The sequence below is a fragment of the Musa acuminata genome, chromosome BXJ2-7, assembly GCF_036884655.1.
Source record: "Musa acuminata AAA Group cultivar baxijiao chromosome BXJ2-7, Cavendish_Baxijiao_AAA, whole genome shotgun sequence".
Classification (NCBI taxonomy): domain Eukaryota; kingdom Viridiplantae; phylum Streptophyta; class Magnoliopsida; order Zingiberales; family Musaceae; genus Musa; species Musa acuminata.
The window spans coordinates 37,862,979-37,890,814 of record NC_088344.1 but is presented as its reverse complement, the minus strand read 5'-3'; the positions used below and the strand labels follow the sequence as shown (position 1 = coordinate 37,890,814).

Here is a 27,836-nt window from a genome sequence, read left to right as displayed (position 1 = left end):
TCATAATAATACTCATTATTCATTAAACGTCCTTCCTACGTTCGTGGACATGGCTTCTTTAAAGACACCTGTGGATGTCATTTTAGGATCTAAATGATGCAGTAAATTGGAAATTTGAATGAACAAAACATCATCGGTCGACTCAAAACCTGTGGCAGATAAAGTACGCTTACATATTTAGGATAAAGCAATTGCTATGTCTTGTTAAATGGAAAATAGAACCAAATTGTTGATCCTAACACTATGATACTTTCTTAGTTTTTTGCGAGGATATGTATGATATCATCATGATTCGATCCGATAAAATAAAGTGATTCAGTAACCTATTGAGTTTGGACATATCCTTGTAAGTTTATTCAAGTCATTTTCTATTTCTCAAGTTAGTCATTTATTGATAGAAACTTGTGTATAATACTTGCCATGGAAAAGACACTCTATCACAAGAAGTATACCGAGCAGATATCAGAACCAACAAAAGTTGTACTGGAACTCTTGAACACCAAGTTTAAAGCTGGAGGTGGGAGATGAAAGATCATGGGTTTTGTTGATGCAAAAGGTAGCAATTTGCTAAAGACCTCTTTGTCTAATGCTCTTTTCTTTGGTGAGAGAACATATTTTGTGTGTTTCTTGCTACGTACTCTCATGCATACTGTGGTTTCATTCACTGTTCCAGGCTTTTGATTTATGGGTCTCCACCTTTGCTTCTGAAGAATAATAAAACCTGTCATGATCAAAAACAGCTTTATCCATTTAATTACAGTTCCATGCATCCCACAGCATTGGTCGTGAACTCAACAAAACTGAGGTGATGATTGATCAGACTACATGCACCGAAAGAAGAGGAGGAGAGAGGAAGGAAGGGTTTCAGCAATAGACAACCATAGTGCAGGAAAAGAAGAGAGAAGGGGGAATAAGGGGAAAAGGAAGAAGACGGCCAGGTGCTGCTTTCGACGAGGCTTTGGATATCTTCTCCTTTTTCTCGGCTGTCCCCTCCACGCTTCAACACGCTTTTGCAAAAGCGAGCTATTCAACGCGACCAAAATGACCGAGACATCCTTCGCCTTTGAGACTTTCTGCAACTTTATTGAGGGTGTTTTGGTCATTAACGACACAACCCCCTTCAAGTGGTAGCGAAGCCACTGGGCCCCGCCGTCTTGCCCTGCTACTTTCGTTGTAACATCAAATAATTGTCACTTGAAATTACGTCTTACCCCTCGGCCCTAACACCCGATTTTGGGTTCACCCGAACCCGGTCGAACTCCGCACGTCGAGGTTTAACGTGCCAAATTGAGGTCGTCGTTGAAATTGGCCATTTGCAGGTGAACGGATGTATAATGTATTCGGCCGATGTCCAACATGTCACGTTGATTCTAATGGTTGCCCTGATGTGAATTCGATCCGACCCGCTACTATCCATTTCTTTTCGATGATGTCACGTAAAGTAACGAGGAAAACGAATCCAAAGCGGTCCTGGGGAGATTAGATAAACCCATATGGACATCGGAGGGACAATTTAGTCATTTTATAGTACGGTGAAAACACCAATAAATATGGACTGCTTCCTCGTTCATTTCTTCGTTACTCGACGCACTCCTCGGCTCACTTCTCACAGCTCACACAGGGGGAGCGAGCATGAGAGAGCAGATGGAGGAAAGGGGAATGGGGGTGGCGCCAGGGCTGGAGTCGGAGCTGGTCTCGATCCCGGCGACCCCGCGGGGAGTCTCGACGCCGGAGACTGTGACACCGACGGGCCTGCGGTCGCCGCGACCGCCGGGTGGCGCGTCAGTAGCCGGGGCCGGGGCCGCCGGCTCCAACTCGGCCAAGTCGTGGACGCCGACGCCGGCGATGATATCGCCGCGGTTTCTGAGCCCGTCCATCTCGTCGGCGGTGGGGACGCCCATGAAGCGCGTGCTGGTGAACCTGAGGGGATACCTGGAGGAGGTAGGCCACCTGACGAAGCTTAACCCCCAGGATGCCTGGCTCCCCATCACCGAGTCCCGCAACGGCAACGCCCACTACGCTGCCTTCCACAATCTCAACGCCGGCATCGGTTTCCAGGCCCTCCTCCTTCCCGTCGCCTTCGCCTTCCTCGGATGGTCACCTTCTTCCTCCTCTTTCCTTCTCTCTACCTGCTTAATACTGTATTATCTCTTTTGGTTCTCCTTTACTGGTTGCTTAGAGTACAACATCATAGCATATTATCGGCCACAATGGTCGAAGCCTGCTTCGAAAACCCACGGTGATAATACTCTTCAGCATCATGCTCATGTACATGGCAATTGGTAAACGGCAAAAAGTTACTACATATACTGTGGGATGGATGTGATGGTTCTGAATCTGATTGCGCTTTGTCACCAGCTTAGATTTGTCACGAGTCGAATGAGATCGATGGATCGATGGAATGCACCAGAATCGGATATCATGATGTTTTGGTTGTTTTGATGTCACATTCCTTTGAGTTAGCTTTATGTCACCCTCAAATCACCTTGTGCAGTTGCTTACACAGCCCAAGCTTTTAACTGAAGTTATCTGATTTATCATCAGTCTAGAGCTTTAGCAAGGAGTTCTATAGAGCAGAGTTATTATGCTGCTAAGTAATTTCCTTGGCAAATGGAGACACAAGGTTGTCTAAATAGCTTTGCCTTATCAGAGGAATGAGAAATGTGAATGTCTGCAGATGTTTCAAGTTTACAGATCCTCTGTTTGTGTCTTTCTGCAACTCCTGATAGATTTTGGTTGAGAAGAATGACCTTCTTAAAGTTGGTAGTAACTTAGTTGTACAGCAATTCATAACACCATGAATTACATTACTAAAATAATTGCAGAGTTAGCAATCCATTTTCTGGTAAGCTTGCAGCCTTACACCTGCTATTCACCAGAAGAGGTTATGATGAAAAGAATAAACTTGGTTGTCACATTTTTCTTTGTATGCTATTGTAAAGCTTCATTTCTTGGACTTCAGGAGCTGGGGCATTGTAGCTCTGACCATTGCTTACATCTGGCAACTTTACACACTCTGGATTCTCGTCAAGCTACATGAAGCCATGCCCGGAAGAAGATACAACAGATATGTGGAGCTTGCGCAGGCTGCATTTGGTAAGATTGCTCTTCTCCTTCATTCTTGGTTCAGTCTGTGATTCTTAGACATGCCAACCTTGTTATTAGGTTACCATTTGCCTCCATGATTGTGATCAGCTAAGATTGCACACTAGTGTAGGAAATTTCTGGCTGTCCTTTTAGCATGCCGATTTCTTGCTACACCCAAATTTCTGTTCATTTCTCTATAAAACTGAAAATAAAACTTGTTCTTTTCTTATCGAGAATTGTACTTTTAGATATCCTAAATTGGATAAAATAATTGTCTTGAAGTATTTCATTCATCAAAGTGGAGGAAATACTTTTGTATTGATCTAATAATAAATATTTGTGCAGTTCTCAAACTGCATTTTATCAATGATCAAAATAATGTAACTTTGCTTAGCTACTCATTTAAGAGCCACCTTTGAAAAAGTAATTTTGTGATGATGCAATTCTTTTGTATATATTTCAAGCATTGAGTTAATATGATGAAGAGTGGTTAATAATATTAATATCTTTTTCATTGTGTGGTAGCAATGATGTTTGGAATTACGAATTATGCTGTTATAAGCAGCACATTCCTTTCTGTCTCTTGGAGCTCTTTTTGCCAAGCAATGAACTTTCTCTTCCATTGCTATCACATTGTGCCTTGTCGAAAAGTACCTAAACCACATTGAGGAAGAGATGGCAGTGTGTCCTGCAAAAATGTAAATTTTTGAAATCCAACTAAGGATGGAGATGTTTATCAATATCGATATCGCAAGCCACAAATAGAATCCATGAAAAATTGAGCATGTATATACCAGAACTTCCTAGAGAACCTGGTTTTTCCACTTGTAATGAGCGCATTATCTTTGTCTTCTTCCAGGAGAAAGGTTAGGTGTCTGGCTCGCTTTATTCCCAACAGTTTACTTATCGGCAGGGACTGCAACGGCATTGATTCTGATCGGAGGGGAAACCATGAAGATGTTTTTCCAGATAGTCTGCGGACCCCTTTGTTCATCAAACCCACTTTCAACTGTCGAGTGGTATCTCGTGTTTACAATCTTGTGCATTGTCCTGTCTCAGCTCCCAAACCTCAATTCCATTGCTGGGCTCTCACTTATTGGAGCAGTAACAGCAATCACTTATGCTACTATGGCTTGGCTTCTCTCTGTCAGCCAAGAAAGACCATCTTCCATCTCTTATCAGCCAATGGCATCACCTTCTTTCGGTGCAGCAGCTTTTTCAATCTTAAATGCCCTTGGCATTATAGCATTTGCGTTCAGAGGACACAATCTCGCATTAGAAATTCAGGTATTCATTTCCTGATCTCAAATAGTTATCTTCCTGAACTCAGCTTCAACTGCTGAATGAGATAGCTACAGGCATTTTCATGATAACAGTATGAGACCGAAAAAGGTTCAGATTGTTTATGTTCACCTCTTTTGATTTGATAATGAACTGTTGCTGCTTTTTGATCTCCAGGCAACGATGCCATCGACCTTTAAACATCCAGCACATGTTCCAATGTGGAGGGGAGCTAAGGTTGCTTATCTTCTGATAGCCATGTGCTTATTTCCTATTGCCATTGGAGGCTTCTGGGCGTATGGTGACCTTGTAAGTATAGCAGCAGTCCATGATACCTTGACAAGTATATGTGATGCCTATCACCACCTGTTCCTCGAAGGATCTTATGGATTATGCTTATAGTTAGCTCTCTCGCGGACTCATCCATGTGTATGCATCTCACATGTTGATTATATCTTTGCAGATGCCAGCAGGAGGAATGCTGAATGCTCTTTACGCATTTCACAGCCATGACATCCCCAGGGGGCTTCTGGCAACAACTTTTCTCCTGGTTGTGTTCAATTGCCTCAGTAGCTTCCAGATATACTCCATGCCTGTGTTTGACAGCTTCGAAGCAGGTTATACCAGCAGAACAAATCGACCCTGCTCGGTTTGGGTCCGATCCGGCTTCCGAGTCTTCTATGGCTTTATCTCATTCTTCATTGGAGTAGCACTTCCTTTCCTCTCCAGCCTTGCAGGCCTCTTGGGTGGTCTCACTCTCCCTGTCACCTTTGCTTACCCTTGTTTCATGTGGATTCGCATCAAGAAGCCTGAAAGATTTAGCTTCAACTGGTATCTTAACTGGAGCCTTGGCATCATGGGCATAGCTTTCAGCTTAGCCTTCTCCATGGGAGGTGTTTGGAGCATGGTGAACAGCGGGCTCAAGCTCAAGTTCTTTAAGCCTAACTAAGCTCCTAAAGATTTCCATATATGACACAGTTCTACGAGCATCACAAGAAACCTCAAGTTTGCTGTCCTCCACAAGGTTTTCAAGGACATAATGTTGTGCATGTATCTTGTAATCTATTACTAAGTTGTGATGGATATTTCTTTATGAGGCCATTGCTTGATGAATCTCATTTGCCTTGTGTCTGCTTTGCATAAACACAGAACATGACACTTCTCAGAATGAGGAGGAAGAGCTTAAGATTAGAGATCTGTAACTTTAAATGGATCATATTGAGCATGACAGTCATCATTGGGCTTATTTCTCAGTTTTATATGTTAATTTCAAAGAAATAATAAAAAATTATCTTTATCACTCCAAATCAGTGAATTAATCCCTCTAGATCTAAATTTATAGGAGATCTTGGAGCCATGGCAAGAACTGTTTTTTTTTTTTTTTTTGTGTTACGATAATCCGATTTTAGTTAAAAAAGAAATATTTACTTCGAAAGAAAAAACTTTGTCTATCAGAAATATTATTATTTTTCGATTAGTTAAGTTTTATTTTTTTACCGAAAGGTAAGTGACAAAAAAATAATATTATCCTTGAAAAAAATATTATAACATTGATAACATTAAAATTATTTTTGTTATACAAATATATATCAATCTGACGTTTTCTCATAATTAAAAATGATTAATGTAAATTATCGAGATGGAGATTAACAAGAGGGATACATCGAAATATTTAATGGAACATAAATGCTATATTAGAATTTATAAGGGTAAATGCACAAACTTCGAACTAAATATATAAAAGTCTCAAAAAAGAAAAAGAAAATAAAACAGTAATATCACTACGAAGCACTCGATTCGGTTTCCTAGCCATGCATCTGAGTTAGATAAGATGGAAACCGAGGATTGGCTACTGCACACTTCTCGTCTGGTTTGTGGTCAGGGACAAGATAGGGCACGAGTGGAGCAGCACCGGTTTGGATCAAGTCACCAATCCAGACACAACCCTCACCTTAATAATCCCCTCAATTATAGTTCTTTTTCTTTTCTAACATGAATGGTTAATGTGAAACATTCGTGTCGCGTGCTCTTACTTTGACAATGATGGGCGGCTACTCCTCAACGTTGGATTAAATGGTCTTTTCAGTACTCTCAGGGAGTGAAGGGCTCATAATCAAGGTACACGGTTCGAGAGTGAGTTTGTTCGATCGAGATGCAAGCCTCAGGCCCTCCTTCTAGTACTAATGTGATAAGGGACCATTTGATCGACTAATCATTGGTATGACCCGTAGGCTCGTAGAAAATTATTTGTTTTGGACGATGAGCGTATTCACACGGTTTTATCCTTTCGGAGCATGTGAGCTCCAAAAGACGCCTAAGGAGACATGACAGACTCATGAGTCCTTAGTTCCCATACTCAACCAATGTGAGACTAAATTACCTTATCAGGAGTCCCTCTCGTAGGGGATCCAAGAGCTCATAACCAAGATGCTTGACTTAGAAGCGAGTTTGCTTAGCCGAGGTGCAGGCCTCGAACCCTCCTTCTAGCGTTAATCTAATAAAAGACCATTTGATCGATCGATCATTGGTCTGACCGTAGACACATATGAAATCCATTAATTAATTATATATATATATATATATATATATATATATATATATATATATATATATATATATATATATATATATATATATCAGATTAAACATGTAATTAAGTCCTCGGTGGGTTTATTATGTAATTTTAAAGATATATTGGGTTTATATGAAAATTCGTATTCTATGGTAACAATATCTTTGGTTCCTCGGCCTCCCCTCCCTCCAACCCAGTCGCTTCTCCCCCGCGAATTCCTCCATTCCCGAGCGAGCGAGATGGCAATGGCGTCGGCGCTCCGTAGGCTCTCTTCCTCCGCCGCAAAGACGCAGCCTTTCCTGCGGACCTCTCTCTGCTATATGGTCCTTTCTCCAACTAATCCTTCCGAAAGAATTAGTGGGACTGATTCTTGAGTCGTTTTGAATCGTGACTCGTCGTTATTGTTTGTTCTTTTGGTTTCAGTCTTCCTTACCGAGTGAAGCCGTCTACGAGAAGGAGGTTCGCGTTTCGGTGCGTAACTGATGCTGTAGTTTAGTGAAGACCACATGTATCATTTCTTGATTCCGGAGCCTCATGGGCTATCGAAAACTCTGTTTTTGAGCCCTTATCTGATGCATATTCATGAATCGCAGTGGCCAAAGCAGCTGAACGCCCCGTTGGAGGTCGTCGACCCGGAAATTGCGGATATCATTGAGCTCGAAAAGGCGAGGCAATGCAAGGTACTACCTTTCGGCACTCATTCACTCCTAGGGCGTCCTCCTTTTGCTGAGTCATCTGAGATGAAATTGAATCCTACCGGGAAATATTTTCTGAATGTGATGGAAGGGGCTTGAGCTCATACCTTCGGAGAATTTCACGTCTGTGTCGGTGATGCAAGCGGTTGGATCCGTCATGACTAACAAATACAGTGAGGGGTATCCCGGTGCAAGATACTATGGTGGAAACGAGTAAGATTAGGTCACTTGTCTTTGTGAAGAACGTTCTGTTGCAATCAATGGATGTGTCTATTAAAGCAAAATACCAAATTTTTTGTGATTGTTTTTCTTTCGAGTGTGTGGTCACTTGTGGCCGAGACTCATCTTCCTTTCTGGCTGCAGATATATCGACATGGCAGAATCATTGTGTCAGAAGCGTGCGCTTGAAGCTTTTCATTTGGATCCTGCAAAATGGGGAGGTAACATGGACATCACTCTTGTGCTATTTTGGTAAAGAATAAAAGAATACCAACCTCTGGTTTCTGTTCATTCTTGGGTGGTTGGTGGCAACTGGTATTTAAATCTATTTCCCTCCGACACCTACAGGTGTTGTGTTCAGAACTTGACAGCTTTTGGGATGATCATCAATTATTATAAATCGATGCCTTTGCTGTACTTATATGAACATGCTGTTTCAATGTAATGAATGCTTGAATTTAGTCATGATTCAATGTTGTTCTATATTCTCATGTGGTTAAATCACATATCTCATAATCGTGTGGGCTATGTTGTCTTTGAAGTAAATCAAGCATTATAAAATAGTAAAATAAAATATGGGCATCATGGTGAAATGAGCTTTGTTGTCTCTTTTTCTTTGATGATTGAAGGCTAACTCAGCTTTTATAAAGCTAATCTTTTTACCAAAGAAAAATAATAATTTGGAGGAACGGTGGATTTACAGCCATGTCTAGAGCCCGTACTTTTCTTATCTTGATTCTGATATAAAGATGCCTAACATCTCAATTGCATATTAGGTTGTATATATTGCCTTTACAAGAGCTTCTTGTATTAAAGTTTTAAGTAAGGTCCTTCCGTCTTTGTCTTGTTCTGTCCATCTAAATTGCGCCAATGCTTACAGTGAATGTGCAGTCTTTGTCTGGATCACCTGCTAATTTTCAAGTATATACTGCACTCCTGAAGCCACATGAGAGGATAATGGCTCTTGATCTGCCTCATGGTGGACATCTTTCTCATGGCTACCAGGTGAGCAGGATATTCAAGTTCTCTTGTTGTTTTAGTGTCTAGTATTGCATTGTATGAATTTGCTTTCATTTTTTGTATTTTCATGTTGTTGTAGGATTTATTTGACTTTGTTAAATTGAAAATGAAGGTTCAATAAATTCTTACTTTTCTATTATGTCAATGAATTCATAGTGACGTTCTTGCTAAGGGAAAGAATGCCAGATTTTAAGACTGTCACAAATGAAGTGTCTGAACCATGATTATGAGCTGTTTCCCAATGTCTTGTATTTTTTATGTTGTAGTTGAACAAGTCTCTAGTATGTACCTGAATTTATCCCAAAAAATAAATATGATTGCTAAGAATATTGTCACCGATAATAAAAGTTTTAATGTTATCACTTACACTAATCCAACACATACACACCCTGTTAACTCTTAGCTAACCAAAGAACAAGGAAGAATGGCCCTGGACCTAGGTTGTGTTCTCCTATTATCCTAGACACTAAACCTTCATGAGATATATGTACTGAGTCTTGTTTTGTACTTAATAACCATGACACCTATTAGTTGATGGCATAGAGATCAGAGCTTACGGTCGATCTAATATGCAACTGGACACAATATCTAGGTGCACCATTACATCAGTTTAATATTTTTAATTGTTGGGTTTTGTTTAAAGTCTTTCTTGTTAGTTTCTTTTCAACCATAGGTTCAGTGCTGCTTGTTGGCTTCTAAAATTGAAGTTTTTGACTCTATATACTATGTTTTTTCTTTTCGTTGAAGTTGTGTGTGCTAGCGTTTTATTTACTATGATGTTATTGTTTAAACTCAAAACTAATGGTTCTATTATCTGTATGATTTTTGCAGACTGATACCAAGAAAATCTCTGCAGTATCCATATTCTTTGAGACAATGCCATATAGGTTGAATGAGAGTACTGGATACATTGATTACGACCAGGTGGCTACTATATCTAATTATGTGAATTTTCTACTTTCTGGTCTCCCATTTTGCTTTGCAACATGCTTATGTCACTGCAAATTGATCAGATTTTAGTGCATTTGATATACAACATTATGTAAGTCAAGAGCTTAAAAAACGACATCATTTGCAGATATATTGTGACATTTCCAAGATCCAAAATTTTACTTTGTGAATTGGATTAACATTAGGAAAAGGACTTTGATCCTAAAGTTAACTTGTTCATGTAAATCTAAGTCTTGGTTTCTTTTTTGTTATATGCTGCAAGAAAAAATCATCCATACTTGAGTTAATCAGATATTTCTCTGCAGCTCGAGAAAAGTGCTACATTATTCAGGCCAAAATTAATAGTCGCTGGAGCAAGTGCATATGCTCGTCTTTATGACTATGCACGGATTAGGAAGGTAGACTCTTATCCAGTCTATTTAACCAACAAAATTTGATATCTTCATCATGAGTTTTAGCTTCTGTATGGAATATTGCTTTTGGTTTCTCACTTTTTGGGCATTAACAGGTATGTGACAAGCAGAAAGCTATCCTTCTGGCAGACATGGCACACATAAGTGGACTTGTCGCCGGTGGTGTTATTCCATCTCCATTTGATTATGCGGATGTTGTCACAACAACAACTCACAAGTCACTCCGTGGGCCACGTGGAGCCATGATATTTTTCAGGAAAGGAGTGAAGGAGATCAACAAACAAGGGAAAGAGGTGAGTTGTGGAAAGTTGTTCCTTCACAACTATTGATTGTTATAGGTAACAAATTTAAAAAGGGTCTACTTTTAATATAGGATTAAAATAACTAGTGTTGTATTTATAAAATTGTTAGGTTATGTATGACTTTGAAGAGAAAATCAATGCAGCAGTCTTCCCTGGACTTCAAGGTGGTCCACACAACCATACCATTGCTGGCTTGGCTGTTGCACTCAAACAGGTATGCATTCTCCAAAACCATTCTCTCTCCCTTCTTTTAATTTGATTTGTGAAAATTCAGGGAAGCATTTTGTAGACTTAAGGCTCTGTACGGATAATAACTTATGGAGGGAAGAGGAAAGAAGACTTAGGAGAGAAGAGAACAGAATCCTACTTTCTCCTACTCTGCTTGGAATTAGAGTTGAGAAAAGAGAGGAAATGTACTTATTTAGTTTGGTAAACCAAGAGAATGGAAGGGATGTTTTACTAATTATCTTGTAATTTTGTCTATGCTTGTTTCAGAATCTTTTCAAAATCTTTCAGTTGAATTAAGGGCAACCAAGGAAAAATCATATTTGAATCCTCGCTTTCTTCCTCTCGCCAAATCTCTCCAATTTCAGAGACACACAAAAAGGCTCTTAGGGGTGAATTTGATTGACTCTTTTGACAAAGGCACATGGATTCAGTTGGGTTCTCTCCAATTTTCTTCTCTTCACCCAAAACATGCCCTAAAAGAGTAAAGTGGAATCAGAAACATTAATTTAGTTAGGAAAATCATGTGATCTGTTCATAGGTTTAGCAATCAGCAAACTAGTTGCTACAAGAAGGATATGTTTTGACATTTTTCCCTTCACAAGGTGTCATATGTACAACTAGTTATGTTGATCCATGTGCATGGTCACACTAGGTCTATATGTCAAATTTTGGTCAAGATCACTTATGAAAAGTTTGGGCTTCTTATCATACATAGACGACCAATTGGGAGCTGGTAACTATGCAAATTAAGCTCCTTTATTGGGGAGCAAGCATTCAGGATTTCCACAACAGAATACTTAAAACAACATGAGTTATTGTATTCTGCTGTTCTATATGTTGTTGGTTGGTCAGCCTTTTACAATTTATTATGGCATTTCATTGTCATAGACTTATTTCAATCATGCAACTGCAGGCCACCACCCCAGAGTACAAGGCCTATCAAGAGCAAGTACTCAGTAATTGTGCAAGATTTGCTCAGGTATGGTTTTCGTGATGCTTTATTTCATTCCCGGGGATCCATCTGTATCAACTGATTAACCTTCTCTTTTGAGCTTGACTAGTAATATTTTTGTTGTTGCTTAATCTGTCGATTCATTTACCAGTTCACAATTAAACTTAATTCGCTTTAACCTTACCTACCAGTCAAGCTTATCTTCTATGTCGGTTTAAATCAACTACTGCTAAATGGTGACATGTTTTGCAGTGCTTGATTGAGAAAGGCTATGAGCTTGTTTCAGGCGGAACAGAGAACCATTTAGTCTTGGTAAATCTCAAGAACAAGGTAAGATGGACATGAATATGTCTATTTAGTGCAACATTTTCAGCATTTATAGAAATTACCATCAAGTATGTTAGCAAGGGCCAGAATACTTTTATATCTTTGTATAAATTTTTAATAGCAAACAATATAGATGGACTAATCCTTGAATCATGGTTTATTTAGTCTTGTTCAGGCTTGGTCACTAATTCTGTTCAAAACGAGGGACATAATAGCTTCCAACAGTTTTAGATAATTTTCCACCCTAGATGTTGGCTAGTACCAACTATTTTACATGAACGGATTGTCATCTTAAGTTTCTGAATCCATGTACAGGGAATTGACGGGTCTAGAGTTGAAAAGGTGCTGGAATTAGTTCACATTGCAGCTAACAAGAATACTGTACCTGGTGATGTGTCTGCCATGGTTCCTGGAGGCATCAGGATGGGTACCTGCTTATTACGATATCAATTAAACTACAGTGACACTTGGTAGATTGTTTTCCTTACATGCCCTTTTCTGCTAATTCAGGAACCCCAGCCCTTACATCAAGAGGATTTGTTGAAGAAGATTTCGCTAAAGTTGCTCACTTTTTTGACACTGCTGTTAAATTGGCATTGAAGACCAAGGCTGAAACCAAAGGTTCGTACATGTTCATCTTGTTTTCTTCTGTATCTCGGGTTTATGCTTTATTTCAGAACTGATATACCCACAAATCAAATAAGCTCTCTATTGATTACTTTTTTCCTTTCTTTTCTAAAATGAAATTTAGGTGGATCAAAGCTGAAGGACTTCCTAGCCACCATTCAAACGGATGCTAATATTCAATCTGAGATCGCAAAGCTCCGTCATGAGGTGGAGGAGTATGCAAAGCAGTTCCCAACAATTGGATTTGAGAAGGAAACGATGAAATACAAAAACTGAAGCTGAACCAGTGGCTGTAAAAGCAAGGTACGATTGTGTGAGAGATGGTTAAATGGGAGCCCAACTGTATTCCTCATATTTGATGATGGTGATGCCCCTTTCATTTTCTCTCATATCTGTGATTGTAAGGCTTCATCAAAGACCTAATGCATGTTCAACAATGCGAAATAAGAAGAAAACAAGAGTCTAATATTGAAGCTGATTATGTTTTGGTGCAGAAAACAGAAGCTGTGTTGCATAGGGGCCTCCCAGCAAATGGTTATTTATGATGTCAAATCTGTATCAAAACTATGAGAAAAGCATAATTACATCCTATGAGAAGGTGAATCCTTAAACAGTGTCTATTACTTTTGAGATGTACATATAACTCATGCAATAATCATCAGGACAAGTGCATTGCAGCCTCCCATGAGTAACATGAGGTCCCAGTTCTGTGTTATGTATTTACTGCCATGTTAATGCAGTATAATACCAGTAGAATTTCCAGTTTGATCAACTGCGACAACCCTGAGTCCAGTTTGGATCCGGCAGAACCGGTGAGGTAACTCTTTTTTGTTTAATTGTCGTTGCACGAATCTAAAAGCATGCTCTTCCTGCCTTAAGAATCATGCTGATCGCTTGATCGTTCGAAGAACGGTTTTGGTGTCGTCTGTCGCGGACTCATTTATATACATATGTTTTCATAACAAAGATTTATCATTATTATTATTATTATTATTATTTGTAAAGCTAAAGTGACAGAGATAAAATTGAAGTTCAAGATATTTTTGATAAATAATCAAGATTTTTCAATAATGTGACACCTCCTTATTACCGCCATAGAAGTCAAATTGAATGGCTTCCATCCGCGTGAAAATACGTATAGCATACGAAAGAGTGACACAATTCTGGAGCAGCCTTCCCTTCCCGGACCCACTTTTCAAAGCACGCGTTGATTCTTCTCCGGATGCAATGAACGAGGCCGGCAACTCCGATCTCCTCGAATCGCACCCCCCCGAGTCACGACACAAACAAGGTAGTGAAGTTTCATGTGCAGCGACGGCCTGCGTTTACTGCTCGAGCCAGCACACATGCACGTTCTTGTGGCGCAGGAGAGAGCCACCCGAAGACGCTGCTGCCACGGTTTCCACACCGTCCGTGGATTGCCGAGGCTTACGCCACCGCTTCCTCACGCAGAGCCCGCAGGTTTGCGACCCAAGGTAGCGAGACCGAACGAGCGGCCCCTGTTGCCCTACGCGAAGCCTCGAAGTCGCGGGCGCGGACGTCGCAGGAAAAGATCCTCTGAACCAAACGCCCGGCTCCGAGCGCTCTCGGTCCCACGAGCGGTACGAACGGCATATACCGAGTTTGAATTGCCTTCCTTGTCGCAATGCCGATTCCAATATTCCATGAATCTTCCTCTGAAAGAAATCTCTTCGTGTGTGTATGTCTATATATATATATATATATATATATATATAGAGAGAGAGAGAGAGAGAGAGAGAGAGAGAGAGATTAGTGTGGAGAGTTGTAAGCCTTCGTACCGAGAAGAATCGAGGTAGGGAAGGTCGAGAGAGAGAAGAGAGAAGGATGTCTGGAGCAAGCAGATTGCTGAGAACCACTAGAGCTCTTCGGTCGGATCGTCTTCCTTCTTCCAGCTCTTGCTCTCGTCTTCCGCCTCCGAGATTTGCATGGAGGGGAGGAGAGAAGCAGCGCTTGGCAGGCTGCCAAGGGAGGAAGAAGGTGGCGGCGGCGTCCGACGCCACCGTCGTCTTGCCCGACACAAAGCAGAAGCCTTCGTCTGCAGAAGGAATGGAGATCGTACATCTCTCCACCCTGATAACCGAACTGGCCGACGCGGCCCGCCGACTCCTGGACCCATCGAAACGGGCAGTCTGGGTGAAGAACTGGAGAACTGTTGCGGAGATCCTAATCGAAAAGGTACACCTCACGCATCCTCTTCCATTCCTCCGCCACCAAACTCATGCTTGCTTACCGCAGGGAGTCACCGGTTGCCGATCCTTCACACTGATCGCGGTTGCAGGATCTCTCATAGGCTCAATCTTGTGCTTCGTCGAGGTGATCATTTAAGCCTGTGTGTTCCGAATCACGAGTGACAGAGAATCTATGAGGTTTCTGATATAGAATGTTGCTGTTACTACGGTGCCTTGCAGGGTTGCTTCTTTGTTCTGGAATCATATTGCCAATATTTCCAGCCAGGCATGGATCAAGGTGGAATCATACGGTCACTTGTGGAAGCCATAGGTAACAGTTTCTTCCTCCTTGCCGTGTCCCCGATAACCTGCCGCTGATCATTTGGGACGTTCATCCCAGCATAACATGAATTCTATGCACAGATATGTTCCTCGTGGGGACTGCTCTGCTTACTTTCGGAATAAGCTTGTACGTCATGTTTGCAAGCTCGGAAGAGATGAAGCAGAAAAGAGGGTGGCAAACAGCTAAATCCTGCTTTGGATCATTCAATCTCAAGGTCAGGTTTAGTAGAACCAGAAGTCGTTCTTGCTCTTGTGCATGTACTCAGAACCCTAACTAACAATCACTGCGGAAAAACCATTTCAGAAGCTTGCTGATAGCATGGAGATGCAGTCGATGTCGCATGCGAAATCCAGACTCGGGCATGCAGTTCTCCTGATTCTTCAAACAGGAGTGGTGGACAAGTTCAAGAACGTTCGACTGGCGAGTGGGATGGACTTGGCTTGTTTTGCCGCAGCGGTGTTTGTGTCCTCAGCTTGCGTTTTCCTCCTCTCCAAGCTCTCGATGCAGCACAGCAAAAATGAACAAGATATAAGCTGCCATGTCTCTGATAAAGGCAAAGGAATGATCCGAAGAACATGATTTCAGCAACAATTTGTTGGAGCAAATTTTCCAGCCTGATTCTTTTTCGAGTCTCTCTTCTTATTCAAGAAAAAGATGGACTTGGTAGTTCATCATTCATTTCTGTTGTAGGAGGAAACAAAGAACATATTCGTAGAAACTTGCTGATGATAAAGCAATTTCTTGTAAGAGTATCAAGGCAACAATTACAAAGGAATACCCAAAAAACATACTTATTTTGTTCTTTTAATTATATTCCTCCACTTCATGATTGCTTCTAAACATGGTAGGAAGAGAGATCCTACCATGACTGATTATTGAACTTGCAAGCATTTCAAGTTGAGCGTCGCATACGAGTGCCTACTTGTCCAATTTAGAGAACTTTAGCTTCTCGGTAAAGCCCATCAATGCATTCCTGAAATTATCAGTCAAATTCATTGAGAAAAACTGGACTTGTAGGAAAGGGAGATCGGCATAAACTCGGACTGATAAATGTGTCTGCTTACCTTGAAATGTTTGAGCAATTGCGGCCGCTTCAGTTTGAAGGTCGGAGTGATGAGGTCCCTCTCCATGTCAAATGGTCTTGGCTCAAGATGAACTGCTTTCAACATCTCGAATCCCTTTAGCTGAAGCAAAGTGATGCCAAACAAATCAGATTAGCATGTTCGTCGAATGAATTGGTTGGAAATTTCATAGACTGTTGACGTACTTGGTGTTTGCGAGCAGTGTAATTGAGCTCCTCGAGAACGTGCTTCCTTGCTTCAGGATGCTTGCACAACAGTTCAAAGCTACCTTTCGCCTTATTGGCTGCTGCCCATTCCTCTAATGAGTTCTTCTCAGGAACAACGACGCTCACAAGAAAGGACTCGAAGCTGTTTCCGTAGACCCAAACCTACAGGACAAAGATATCATCATCACACAAGAATGATCAACTGCCATCTAATTTTAGCTACAGATGGAAGGAAGAGCTTCTGTACGATACCGAGGCGACGAGAGGACACTGCATGTATGTGTTTTCGAGGACTTCCACAGCAACATATTCTCCTTGGGACAATTTAAAGATGTTCTTCTTTCTGTCTATGATCTTCATTGCACCATTGGGTTGCCATTCTCCGATATCACCTACACAATTCAAATACTTAATCAAGCAAAATGTCAAGACCATGTTTCCGAACTACATGGCCATGTAGAACCTTTACCTGTATGAAACCAACCATCCACAAGAACTTCATCTAAGAGGTCTGCGCGCTTGTGGTAGCCAGAGAACAATGTGTTCCCCCTCAAGCAAATCTCTCCTCGGGGTACATCTGAGAGTGCATCATACCCCAGTTCCAACACTGACTCAAGTCTTGCCTCTATAGTTGCAGCAGGAACCCCAACCGTTCCCATCATGGAGAATACATTTGCTATGGAAGTGAAGCACCCAGAACAGCTTTCCGTAAGACCTGAATATGAGCCATGAGTTCGTATCACCATCACTTTTTGTTGGTCTTTTACTTGTTGAACATGGAAATTTCTGAAGCTTATGAGCATATCATTCATTTGCTGAGAAAGCACAACAGATGGATTACCATATCCTTGTATGACTACACTGCATGTGGTTACTCTAAGAAACTCTTCCACATGCCTCGGCAATGGTGCAGCTCCAGATATCATTATGCGCACACGGCCTCCTGTGACTTGTCTGATCTATAATCACGATTGAGCAAGTATGATCGAGGCATGGTTGGAAAAACAAATAATTAAACGGGGAGATTGAAGTAGATGCCAACTTTGTTGAAGATTAGACGGTCGATGGACGGCGATGCTTCATCTTGTTTGAACCCTCTCCTCAGTTTCTGCAACTTGCTGACAAAAAGGCACAATGTAACTTACAAATGTGCTTTAGGCAAAGCAACTAGATCCTAAACAATAGATAGGAATGAGCACTATACGTACTAGACATAAGCAAACTGGAACGACATCCTTGCTAACAGTCCTCCAGATGAGATCTTCTGATTGATGCCTTTCGTCCACAAAATTCTTTAGGAACAAAGAAATTGTATGTATGTTCAAAGACTGACCGAATAGGAAATCAGAAGAGGATCATACCTGTATATATACGGTCATAAACTCGAGGAACACCACAAAATATTGTAGGCTTTAGTTCCTGGATGTCCTCCATCAAATACCTAACATCCTTCAATTATGAGGAGGTATTTAAGTAGGAATTGGACGCAGGTATAGCTTTCATAGGAAGAGACTGTAACATAGGCCCTACCCCTTGCCAAAATCCAATGGAGGCACCCTTATAGATGCAGTAGATTTCCATTATCTGATCAAAGACATGTGCTAATGGAAGGAACGACAAGTATGAATCTTCCTCTGTAAACTAAGAAAGGAATATAAAATGTACCACCAATTAATAATATGAAACATGTAAATCATAGAGCCATGTCTTAGTGGCAGGTAATTCACAAAAAAAGAGAACAGAAAGATGATAACCGAGGTCTTACCACTTTATCAGTCTCACGAAGCAGATGTTCATTATTGATGACCTCAGCTATGATCGCTTTGTTTGTCAATATCACACCTTTTGGCTCACCAGTTGTCCCACTGGTGTACATTATTGTGCAAATGTCATCCTTTCTCTTAGGTGGAAGTTTGCAGTTCACAGTTGCCTATAAGAACAAGATATTAGTTTTCATCAAACTGGTGTAAATGAGGCTTCTACATTTGCAATATGTCTTGTATAATTGGCTTCCCTGCTTGCATTACCCTGTAAGTAGCTTTTCTTTTCTGAGGAGAAACACAAACATATCACCAAACAAGATAAAAAAAAATCAAAATATTTTCCTATAACTTTTAATAGTTGGAAAGAATGTAAGTAGTTTTCTAAGGATAAACACAAACATATAACCAAGCAAGATAAAAAATCAGAATATTTTCCTATAAAGTATAGAAGTTGGGAACCTCTTGAAGTAGGGGCATATGAAGAACATTTTTTTAAGTTGGGAAGCAGATCCACAGTTTCTACAGGCTTTACTGTAAAATAGTTTCGAGTAATCAAGATTAGGTAGAAAAGTAACTCATAATTTCAGCTTGAAGAAAGTGCAAACTGCTCCTTGCACAACAACAAGCACTGACAAGGTCTGAAATATAAGAAACAGACTGTAACTTCAGCAGGAATATTAACTCAAAAAAAGGTAACAATTACCATGAAAACGAATTCCTGCCATGAAAAGCAAGATACTCCAACATTTTCAGCTTCCTTTTTCTGTTCACCAGTTACCATTCCGAAGCTAACAATGGCTGGAGTCAGTATCAATTCGAAACATGTGAGTATTACAAAACTGAGCTGGAAGTTTATAAATACATAGAATAAGACTTCTACATACTCTTAAGACGTGCACACCTTGGAAGACACATCAATATCTGAAAGAGAAAGAGAGTTATTACTAAAAAAATAGTGTCAACAACACAAATATTGTTCAGTTCTGCAACGTTACAGGAATATAAATTGTCATCTTCTGAAAAGAAAAAAAGAATTGTAGAGGAATCTATCAACTAATGCTTGTTTACAGAAGGAATGCATTCACTACCTAGGTGGATAGACAACTAATTTTAAGCTTCCTTCAAACATATGGAAAATTAAGAAGCAAATATACCAGACAGGTGACTTGGTGGACCTGAAAAACGTTACCCATAGTTGCTTTTTATCAATCAAAAGTAGTGGTGTCACATGATGAAGGCCATTTGAACCAGATCCCAAATTTGTAATTCTCCAATAAATCAGATGAGTTTAAAAATGCATAGGAAGGAATCTCATAACTTCGGATATTAGTTGCACACTGATGGTTCCTTCTCGAGTCTCGAACAACAACGAGAGCTCTAACATATGAATATTCTTTGTAAGCATAAAGAGTTTACAAGGGTCAGATCGAACTTAAAAAAAAGTTACCAAAGGAATTCCACTGAAAACATCCACATATTGAGTAAAAAGCTTATGGTAGTTAACAACTAGCACGTTCAATTCATTTGTCATCTTGCAAATTGTATAATATTACAAGAGTCAAACCTGTGATGTGGTGTCTGAGAAGGATTGAAGTAGAGGATAAAAAACAGTGAAATGACAACCCATCAAGTATTCATCAAACCATACTGTGGGACATTTACTAAGTTTTATGTTAATTTGGCCATGTCCATTCGTATCTAACTTTTAAAACCGAAGGCAACATTGACGTTTAAATAAAGAGGTGTGTGATTTTAATTACAAAGAATGTATTCATTTAGAGTTAGTTGGCTAAAATAACTTGACGTAACTTCAAAAGGACAATGAAAAGTTCAACTTACAGAATGCATCTTGTTTTCCTGGACAAATGCTATTGAGACTTCTGCATGGTTGATAATAAATTCTACAGCATTTGGACCTTCAATACATGGAAAAAACAAACAAACAAACAATTAGAGCTGCTAAGTAGCAAATGATGTTATATAATTTAAACTATGTTTCCAGGAATAACAAACTTAATCGCAAAGCAAAGTGACACTTGAAATTGCAGGCAAATTAATCAAAGAACATACAATTCATCTGTTTAGAGTATCCATTTTGAGGAACATGAGATAATACATTGTTTAGAACAACAGTAACTTAAAAGTGCTCTCTGTTTGGTCTGATAAGGGAGAAGTAGTCTAAATTGTTGAAGTTTCAGGATTTATCAATACAGGAAAGTTGATGATTTGCCACAATGTAACTTTGTCTGCAAGACATGTTGAATTCATATTACTGAGTACAAAATGGATGTGACTTGGAAGGCTAACATAAGGAACATACCAAGGCTGTCATATAGTGGCACGTAACAGATTCCTTGGCTATTGCAGGCCTGCAAAAATTATCAAATGATTTCTCCAATCCAGAAACAGAGATGCAGTTCATACAGAGGATCAAACCGTAATTGGTTGTTCTGATACATGATCAGAAACTTCAGATGAATATCTAGTGTATTAATTTCTCAAGCTTATGCATGGTACTACAGCAAAAGTTTCTAATTGGTTGTTCTGATACATGATCAGAAACTTCAGATGAATATCTAGTGTATTAATTTCTCAAGCTTATGCATGGTACTACAGCAAAAGTTTCTAATTGGTTGTTCTGATACATGATCAGAAACTTCAGATGAATATCTAGTGTATTAATTTCTCAAGCTTATGCATGGTACTACAGCAAAAGTTTCTAATTGGTTGTTCTGATACATGATCAGAAACTTCAGATGAATATCTAGTGTATTAATTTCTCAAGCTTATGCATGGTACTACAGCAAAAGTTTCTAATTGGTTGTTCTGATACATGATCAGAAACTTCAGATGAATATCTAGTGTATTAATTTCTCAAGCTTATGCATGGTACTACAGCAAAAGTTTCTCATGAATATTTAATCAAACAATTTATGTCCTCAACAAGTGGTGATTAAAAAATGGTTCCTACATAAGCAATATGAGCGTACAAGATGAGAAAGACAATACCTCCATGGCAATCAACCATTCAGGACAGTTAGATCCATATATCCCACAGCAGTCTCCCTAAAATAAAGGCAGGACATTGTAAAATACCCTTTACTTTGCCTGATGTAGTAGGACCTATTACTTGAGTAAAAAGGATAACACAGCCATGCTTTCAAGAGTGCATAAGCATCTAGATCAGCTCACCAGATTAACACCAGTCTGCCTTATGGCTGATCCAATCTTTAGAGCTACTTCATAAGCCTCCTCATATGTTTGCCATACATAATTTCCTGCCTGTAAATTAAAATCTTTAGTTATCTCTCAAGAAGCTCAAACTTTTTGCTTAGTCATAACATTAAATAAGCAGTAAAAGTAGTCCAGAACAAGTGATCAAAACAATAATAAAAACAACTAAATATTTTTGCATGTTGGCTGGAAGATGGCTCTTGGCATCACAGTGAGGCTGCTTCTGCAATGTAATACCTTTCCATCAATCACTTGACGACGACCAAGCATTTGGTTCTTAGGGTATCTCTTAACCGACTCGCTGAAAGAAAACCCAAGGTTACAATCAAACCATACAGGAAAATATGCAATAACAGGAAAAAATATCATCTTTTGCGTCAAAATTCGATCTTTTAGTACGTTTTTACCGAGTGTAGTAGATAAATAGCTATATTGAACTCTAAAAGAGACTGGAAAATAGTAAGACTTGAAAATCGATGGACATATAAACGATTCAAGCAAACATTCAAAATCAAGAACACCATAACGAAGACACAACGGTGTACATCGAAGCAGACCTAAAGAAATCCCAGGGGGAATCGATTCCAACAGGTGATTCGAGGAGACCATCCTTCGCATAGATACATCGATAAACAGGACCGCAGGAGGGCTTGTTTCCCACTGTCGGCTTCTCTTCCTCAACCTGAATAGTATAGACTTCCATGCTTCCCTTGCTCTGCCGCTGCTTGCTTGTCCAATGTGGTTATCCAGGAGCACAGAATTGCCGATGAGGAAGATCGAGCATTCGAGGAGAGGAGGAAGTGTAGTGAAGGGTTGGCGTAATTAAAGAAGTTGGTTGCGGGAGGAAATTGAATTGAATGAGAGACAGAGCGGGGTCATGTGATCGCTGCCAAGAGATAGGATCGTAGGCAAGAAACGTCAAGCTGGGCATTATGGAGCTGCAGATGCGTCAACTACATTTGGCGGTCTTTACGCCCAGATTTAATATAAATATTTAAAACAGAAAAATATTTTTATCTGTAATTTTCTTTAAAAAAAATCCCCCTTTTATGCAATTATTTTTATTTTTATTTTTCCTAGAGAACATCTTTTTTTTCTATAATTTCGAAAATACTCTTTTCTTTTCCCTGTTGCAATGCCACCTGTTGCATTCGCTTTATCGGCATTGTTCGTTCGTTGTCTCAAGGTTCATTTTTTCTCATTACACCCCTTATTCCTCACCTCCACATATATCTTTTCTCGGGTCCTAGCTCGTCATCGTCACCTTTAATTTGTGGGCAATGTAAACACATATAATATATTATTTTACCGTAGGTAACGATACAAAGGATAATAATCACTCGAACGTCATGAGAGAGTTACAACGAGAAGAAAATATATTTTCAGGATTATAAAAAACAAGAGCACTATATAAGAAAAAAATTAAAAAATCTAAAAATATATAATCATCAAAATATTTTTCGAACTAGTAATTTCCCTGAACGTAGGACAATAGGATAAAAGTAAAAGGCTATTGGTTTGAAGAAATCTCATTTTTGATATTTGTACAGTAGAATGTTTAATTTTTCATATATTACCCTAAAAAACAATCGATCCAACTTTACTGACATATTGATTTGATCCTAACTGTTAGTCAAAATTGAAAGAAAAAAAAATTAAGATTTATCTATAATGTGCTATGTGAAACGAACGGTACTTATCAATCTAATAAAAAATCAATACGGATAATATATATCAATTTATTAATATATACCACCGTATCATACGTTAATATATCAATATAATTTGATATATATCGTGATCGATATATTTGTACGAAAGATGAGATAAATCATAAAAAATAATTATAAAATTAAATGCAACTATTACGATCCTTCTTCATTAGGAGGCATGCAGCATTCGTCTTGTCGTTGTCACGCAAGCTGCTGGTGGACAGCTTGCACGCATTTGAGTTCAAGGAGGAGAAGAGTTGAGGCATAGGAACCATTTGAAGCTGCAGAGGGTCAGGGTCGTCTTCTTCCTTGATCTTAAGATTTCAAGTGTTGATGCATATAGCAGAAAGCGTCTGATGCAGTGGTGCCATTCTGACATCTGCCAACGACTGCCACTACATGAGTTTTGTTGCCTTTTGATGGCCAGAAGGGTCAACACTTACCTGGACTAACAGTGATCAAAACCCCTTCATATTGGGTGATGGCATTCAATTCTTGAAACAAAAATGTCAGCTCATGAGGACCAACTATGAACTCACTCGGGGCCACACCCGTAAACGAGATGCAGAAAGTTGGTCGGCCGATAAAACATTAAGCTGATAAGTAAAATCCAAATCTTGACATGAACTTGATTTCAACATGCAAAATGGTAAACCAAAGAGAAGAATGTGGAGGTCCCTGCAATGCCCTGAGCTCCACTGAGCATGGATCCCCATGAGAATTCTTAACCGTGCAAGAATTGCCCCAAGTCATGCACCATTCAACACCACTATGCATCTTACCCTGGAAATGCTCAAGAGCAAGTTGCAGTATACATCATCTCAAAATTTAGCATCACGAGACTTGTGGAGTGCCACAATTGCCGAGAAGCTAGCTAGGTAGAGGTTGAAACAAGATATTACAGAATTCCAATTGCTTGCCCATTCCTGAGTTGTTGAAATTTCAGTTCATTTTGCATCTACAGTACAAACTACATTATACCACCATCTCAGGATTCCAATTGCTTGCCCATTACTGGGTTGTTGAAATTTCAGCTCATTTTGCATCTACAATACAAACTACATTATACCACCATCTCAGCTTCTCTCAAGTTGGTAGGTATGCCAATATCTAGTCTCATGGTAGGTTTATAGCATTCGGGCACTGCCGCACCACCCTGAACACACAGCTCGACAACAGCTGGTGCTTGCCCATAGAAATTCCTCAGATCCCGTTGCAGCTCCAGGACCGTCTCAGGGACATGCCAAACATACCTGGGTGGTATCAAGTCATCAAGCGTTGCTGATTGCCATCCGTGCTGCCCATTGCGTTGCTGGTGCTTGTGTGCCCCGCAATTCTGAGCCTTATGCCCGCTAGGTCCAACATGCACCTCTGGGCAGTATCCACAGACTCTTACTGGATATTTCCTCATAAGCTTTGCAGCACCCTGCCGCAAGGTCTCCCATGCTTCAAGTGTTGCCTCGGATAGGGAAGCAGTCTCCTCAGCATTCGCCGGTGGCACAATCTCACAGTCAGGTACTTCATCCAGAATGGGCTTCTTAAATTTACAGGGTCTGGGGTCAGGCAAGTCATCCTCATCAGCATCAATGATCTCACTCCTTCCCAGGCGAATGACCGGCTTCCTTCGTCTTTTGATGGGAAAGTCTGGCAGATCAACACCAGCCTGGACACAGAGCTCTACTACAGCTGGGATACGAGGAATGGAGAACCTCTCCTCATGAGATATGCGCTTCCCAAGGCGATCTGAGAGATGAAAGGTCTCAATGGGTGTGAGTACATCTTCTACTGTTGCAGTTATCCACTCATGAAGGCCCTTGCGGTGATCAGCTCGCAAGCCTCGACATGTTTTGAAGGGATGCCCAGTTGCTCCCACATGTATCTCATTGCAATACCTGCAACAATTTTCGTGAGTGATCTCCAGCCCCATAAAAATATGTTTTAGGTGATTAACAAGATACATAACTAAACAATGGTGCTAATTTAACATTGTTCATTCATGATCTATAAATGCCTGCTCACTGCAGATCAAGTGAATCTTAAGATTCATGTGGAACAAGAAATTCATAATCCTTGCAGAACAGTAAACCAAACATCAGGCAAAATGTCCAGTCCAAGTAACAATGCAATACTGCAATTTAAATGGACATCAGATAAGAATAAAGAAAAAGCTCTAAAGAAACTTACTTGCATGCTAGAACCGGTATTACTTTCATAAGCCTTTTCAGATTATTTGTCAGCAAGATCCTTGCATTCATCACTTCATATGCAACTGGTATTAAGCTTTGAACCAGCATTCCATTTCTAGGTGGCGGTGTTGGCTTCCTAGGCAATTTCTTGGCATTCTTAAGCCTCTCTCTTGCCGTACGCCTTAATTCCAGTATGGGGATTGGAAATGGTTTCTTCTCCCTTTTTGAGTAGTAGCGAGGAAGATCAGCATTTTGAGGATGATTGCTTCTGACAACCATGGCACAGTGATGCACTTGACAAAAGTTCTGCGTTCCAATTCTGAACAAGTTTCATATTGCTAAGTATTACAACCACAACATCAGCTAATATGAGAGTGATAACCTATGAATTTATTAATCATGACAATAAGAACAATTACAGAAAAACTACATAATTTAAAGCAAAGTTGATAGTTTTTTTGGAATAATTTACAGATCTCAATTGTCATATGGATGAAAGACAATAATAATCAAAGTGTTTAATATGAATTAAAATAGAATGGAAATGAAAGAAACATCTATGGAGTGTTTGGTAAATTTATCTTCACTTGCTACAACAATATAACTAGGGATCGACATGCTTTACCCAAAATTGTTCTGCTCTCCCTGGCCATTGACTGATATTTGAATCAAGGAGTGCAATTTCAGGTACCCGACTCATATCAGTTTGGTCAGACTGATATTCAAATCATGAAATGCAATTTTAGGTACCGGATCCATAAGGATCTATGGTCAGAACAGTATGGTTCCAGTCCATACCTGTGTATGGACACACAATAGTCTAGCATATACTGTGGTACCATTCTGCTGGGGGAGGAAGCAAGGGGATACGGTGGAGGAATAGGAGGCAGAGGAGGAAGATAAGGAGAAGAAGAGAAGTCTCTGAAATGAGACGAGAGGAACAGAGAGAGCGATGGAAAGCATAACAGAGAGGGTGACGAAGGCCAGAGTGGGGCTAGGGTCACCTGTGAGCCATAAAAGGCAGCAATGATGTCTTTAATATATGAACAAATAAAAGAATGGGCTGCCACCTAAAAAAGAAAAACAGGACTGGACCACCCAAAATGGGGAGATCGCTAGATACTAGTCGGCATGGTCTGGTCTGAGCGAAACTAAGTTCCTTGATTTGAGTAATTTTTGCCCTCGCTAACCGAAAATGATCACAAACAACCGCATTAGGGTCCATAACATCACTAAAACATAAAAACCATCACAACTATTCTTGTGAGGATGTTCATTTCAGGCAAAAAAAAATAATCTTTCCAAATACCTGACTCATGGAAAAATAAATGCAAAAAGAGGTAGAAAATTTAGGAAAAGCATGTAAAATATGAGTTATTAGGTAATTTAGATCATGCAAAGTATGATATGTTGGGCAATTTAGAATGTGAAGCCATGTAGGAAACAGTAAAAAGTATGTGGTGCTCAAAGTATCATATCTCTAGAAACATACAGATCAAACTTATTAATGATAAGTAGACCTACATTTTCAGTTGCCCAGATTTGATTGAATACCAAAAGCTAGCCCCCAAAGGAAGAACCTCCCCCATCCCTTTTGCTGCAAAATGAATATAAGCATTATTGGTTTCAAGCACAAAAAAGGAGAATAGATGATGATTTTCATTACCAGATTGACATTATGACAAAGATAATCGAACGATAAAGAAATTATAACACAAGAACATGTCATGCACGCATAAATTGGATGGTTCTTACTGTTCCTAAGGCCAAAATCATTTAATGTTCAGGCATTCAAAAAACAGAAAACACTAAAAAGAACTTATTTATGCAGAGAACAGAAGTTTTCTAAGCTTGTGAATCAAAACACAATGCAACTGAAGGAAGGCTTCATGGTTCCGCGAGATTGGAACATTTGAATGCAGAGGAGAATTGTCTAAGTTCATCATGTATAATTATAATTTTTTTCTCGGCAAATAAATATGGATACATGAGAAATAAGAGAAGGGAGGAGAGGTCAAAACAGAACAGAGGAAGAGAGAAGATCACATGAGAGGGAACGAGCGGATAAAGCAGGACAGCGGAAGAGTGAAGAGCACAGGAGAGGGAGGCGAGAGGAGGAGAAGAGACGAGAGAGTGAAGGAGACGGGAGGAGAAGAGAGAACAATACCAACAAGAGGAGGCGGCATGGCTTGCGACAACGGCAGGGAAAGGTAGTCCGGCCGGCGATGCGGGCAGCGACGACAGCCAAAAAAATTTAGGGCTCGCGCTCGTCGCTCGTCCCCTAAGCTTCGTGTGCACATCGCCTCCACTTATCTTTCTCGTGTCCTTGTCGATCAACCCATTGAGTCGATTCGGTAAACTCGAGTAGCCTCGGACGAGTTGATCCAGTGTGCCGAGCCAACTCACGACTCAATCCTTCTTTCATTATATATATATTTGCGACGAAT

At 40.0% G+C, this 27,836-nt stretch overlaps 5 protein-coding genes across 5 annotated transcripts; 3 read left to right on the top strand and 2 right to left on the bottom strand.

The window, feature by feature from the left end:
- Positions 1 to 1,590: 1,590 nt before the first annotated feature.
- On the top strand, positions 1,591 to 5,461 carry LOC135617994 (lysine histidine transporter-like 8). The gene is made up of 5 exons (XM_065118873.1): positions 1,591 to 2,096; positions 2,963 to 3,096; positions 3,947 to 4,374; positions 4,546 to 4,677; positions 4,832 to 5,461. The coding sequence occupies exons 1-5, from the start codon at positions 1,633 to 1,635 to the stop codon at positions 5,315 to 5,317; spliced, it is 1,644 nt and encodes a 547-aa protein (XP_064974945.1). The 5' UTR covers positions 1,591 to 1,632; the 3' UTR covers positions 5,318 to 5,461.
- Positions 5,462 to 7,104: 1,643 nt separating this feature from the next.
- LOC103993089 (serine hydroxymethyltransferase, mitochondrial) lies at positions 7,105 to 13,354 on the top strand. Its single transcript, XM_009413040.3, has 16 exons — positions 7,105 to 7,263; positions 7,364 to 7,411; positions 7,534 to 7,620; positions 7,727 to 7,848; positions 7,999 to 8,075; positions 8,735 to 8,859; positions 9,706 to 9,798; positions 10,131 to 10,223; positions 10,334 to 10,531; positions 10,650 to 10,754; positions 11,682 to 11,747; positions 11,973 to 12,050; positions 12,363 to 12,474; positions 12,558 to 12,668; positions 12,799 to 12,977; positions 13,169 to 13,354. The coding sequence occupies exons 1-15, from the start codon at positions 7,180 to 7,182 to the stop codon at positions 12,948 to 12,950; spliced, it is 1,551 nt and encodes a 516-aa protein (XP_009411315.2). The 5' UTR covers positions 7,105 to 7,179; the 3' UTR covers positions 12,951 to 12,977; positions 13,169 to 13,354.
- A 1,078-nt stretch (positions 13,355 to 14,432) lies between these two features.
- On the top strand, positions 14,433 to 16,014 carry LOC103993122 (uncharacterized). The gene is made up of 5 exons (XM_018828556.2): positions 14,433 to 14,870; positions 14,931 to 15,008; positions 15,104 to 15,194; positions 15,287 to 15,420; positions 15,510 to 16,014. The coding sequence occupies exons 1-5, from the start codon at positions 14,520 to 14,522 to the stop codon at positions 15,783 to 15,785; spliced, it is 930 nt and encodes a 309-aa protein (XP_018684101.2). The 5' UTR covers positions 14,433 to 14,519; the 3' UTR covers positions 15,786 to 16,014.
- On the bottom strand, positions 15,921 to 22,325 carry LOC103993123 (probable CoA ligase CCL6). Its single transcript, XM_018828557.2, has 19 exons — positions 22,049 to 22,325; positions 21,729 to 21,792; positions 21,450 to 21,539; positions 21,267 to 21,323; positions 20,578 to 20,626; positions 20,097 to 20,173; positions 19,142 to 19,178; positions 18,961 to 19,055; positions 18,260 to 18,424; positions 18,025 to 18,135; positions 17,856 to 17,943; positions 17,703 to 17,769; positions 17,537 to 17,612; positions 17,336 to 17,453; positions 16,964 to 17,209; positions 16,747 to 16,886; positions 16,474 to 16,656; positions 16,271 to 16,390; positions 15,921 to 16,179 (listed from the first exon to the last, which is right to left on the bottom strand). The coding sequence occupies exons 1-19, from the start codon at positions 22,192 to 22,194 to the stop codon at positions 16,138 to 16,140; spliced, it is 1,971 nt and encodes a 656-aa protein (XP_018684102.2). The 5' UTR covers positions 22,195 to 22,325; the 3' UTR covers positions 15,921 to 16,137.
- A 1,776-nt stretch (positions 22,326 to 24,101) lies between these two features.
- On the bottom strand, positions 24,102 to 27,714 carry LOC135617992 (APO protein 2, chloroplastic-like). The gene is made up of 4 exons (XM_065118872.1): positions 27,557 to 27,714; positions 26,914 to 26,986; positions 25,388 to 25,708; positions 24,102 to 25,095 (listed from the first exon to the last, which is right to left on the bottom strand). The coding sequence occupies exons 1-4, from the start codon at positions 27,687 to 27,689 to the stop codon at positions 24,267 to 24,269; spliced, it is 1,356 nt and encodes a 451-aa protein (XP_064974944.1). The 5' UTR covers positions 27,690 to 27,714; the 3' UTR covers positions 24,102 to 24,266.
- Between the last annotated feature and the right edge of the window lie 122 nt (positions 27,715 to 27,836).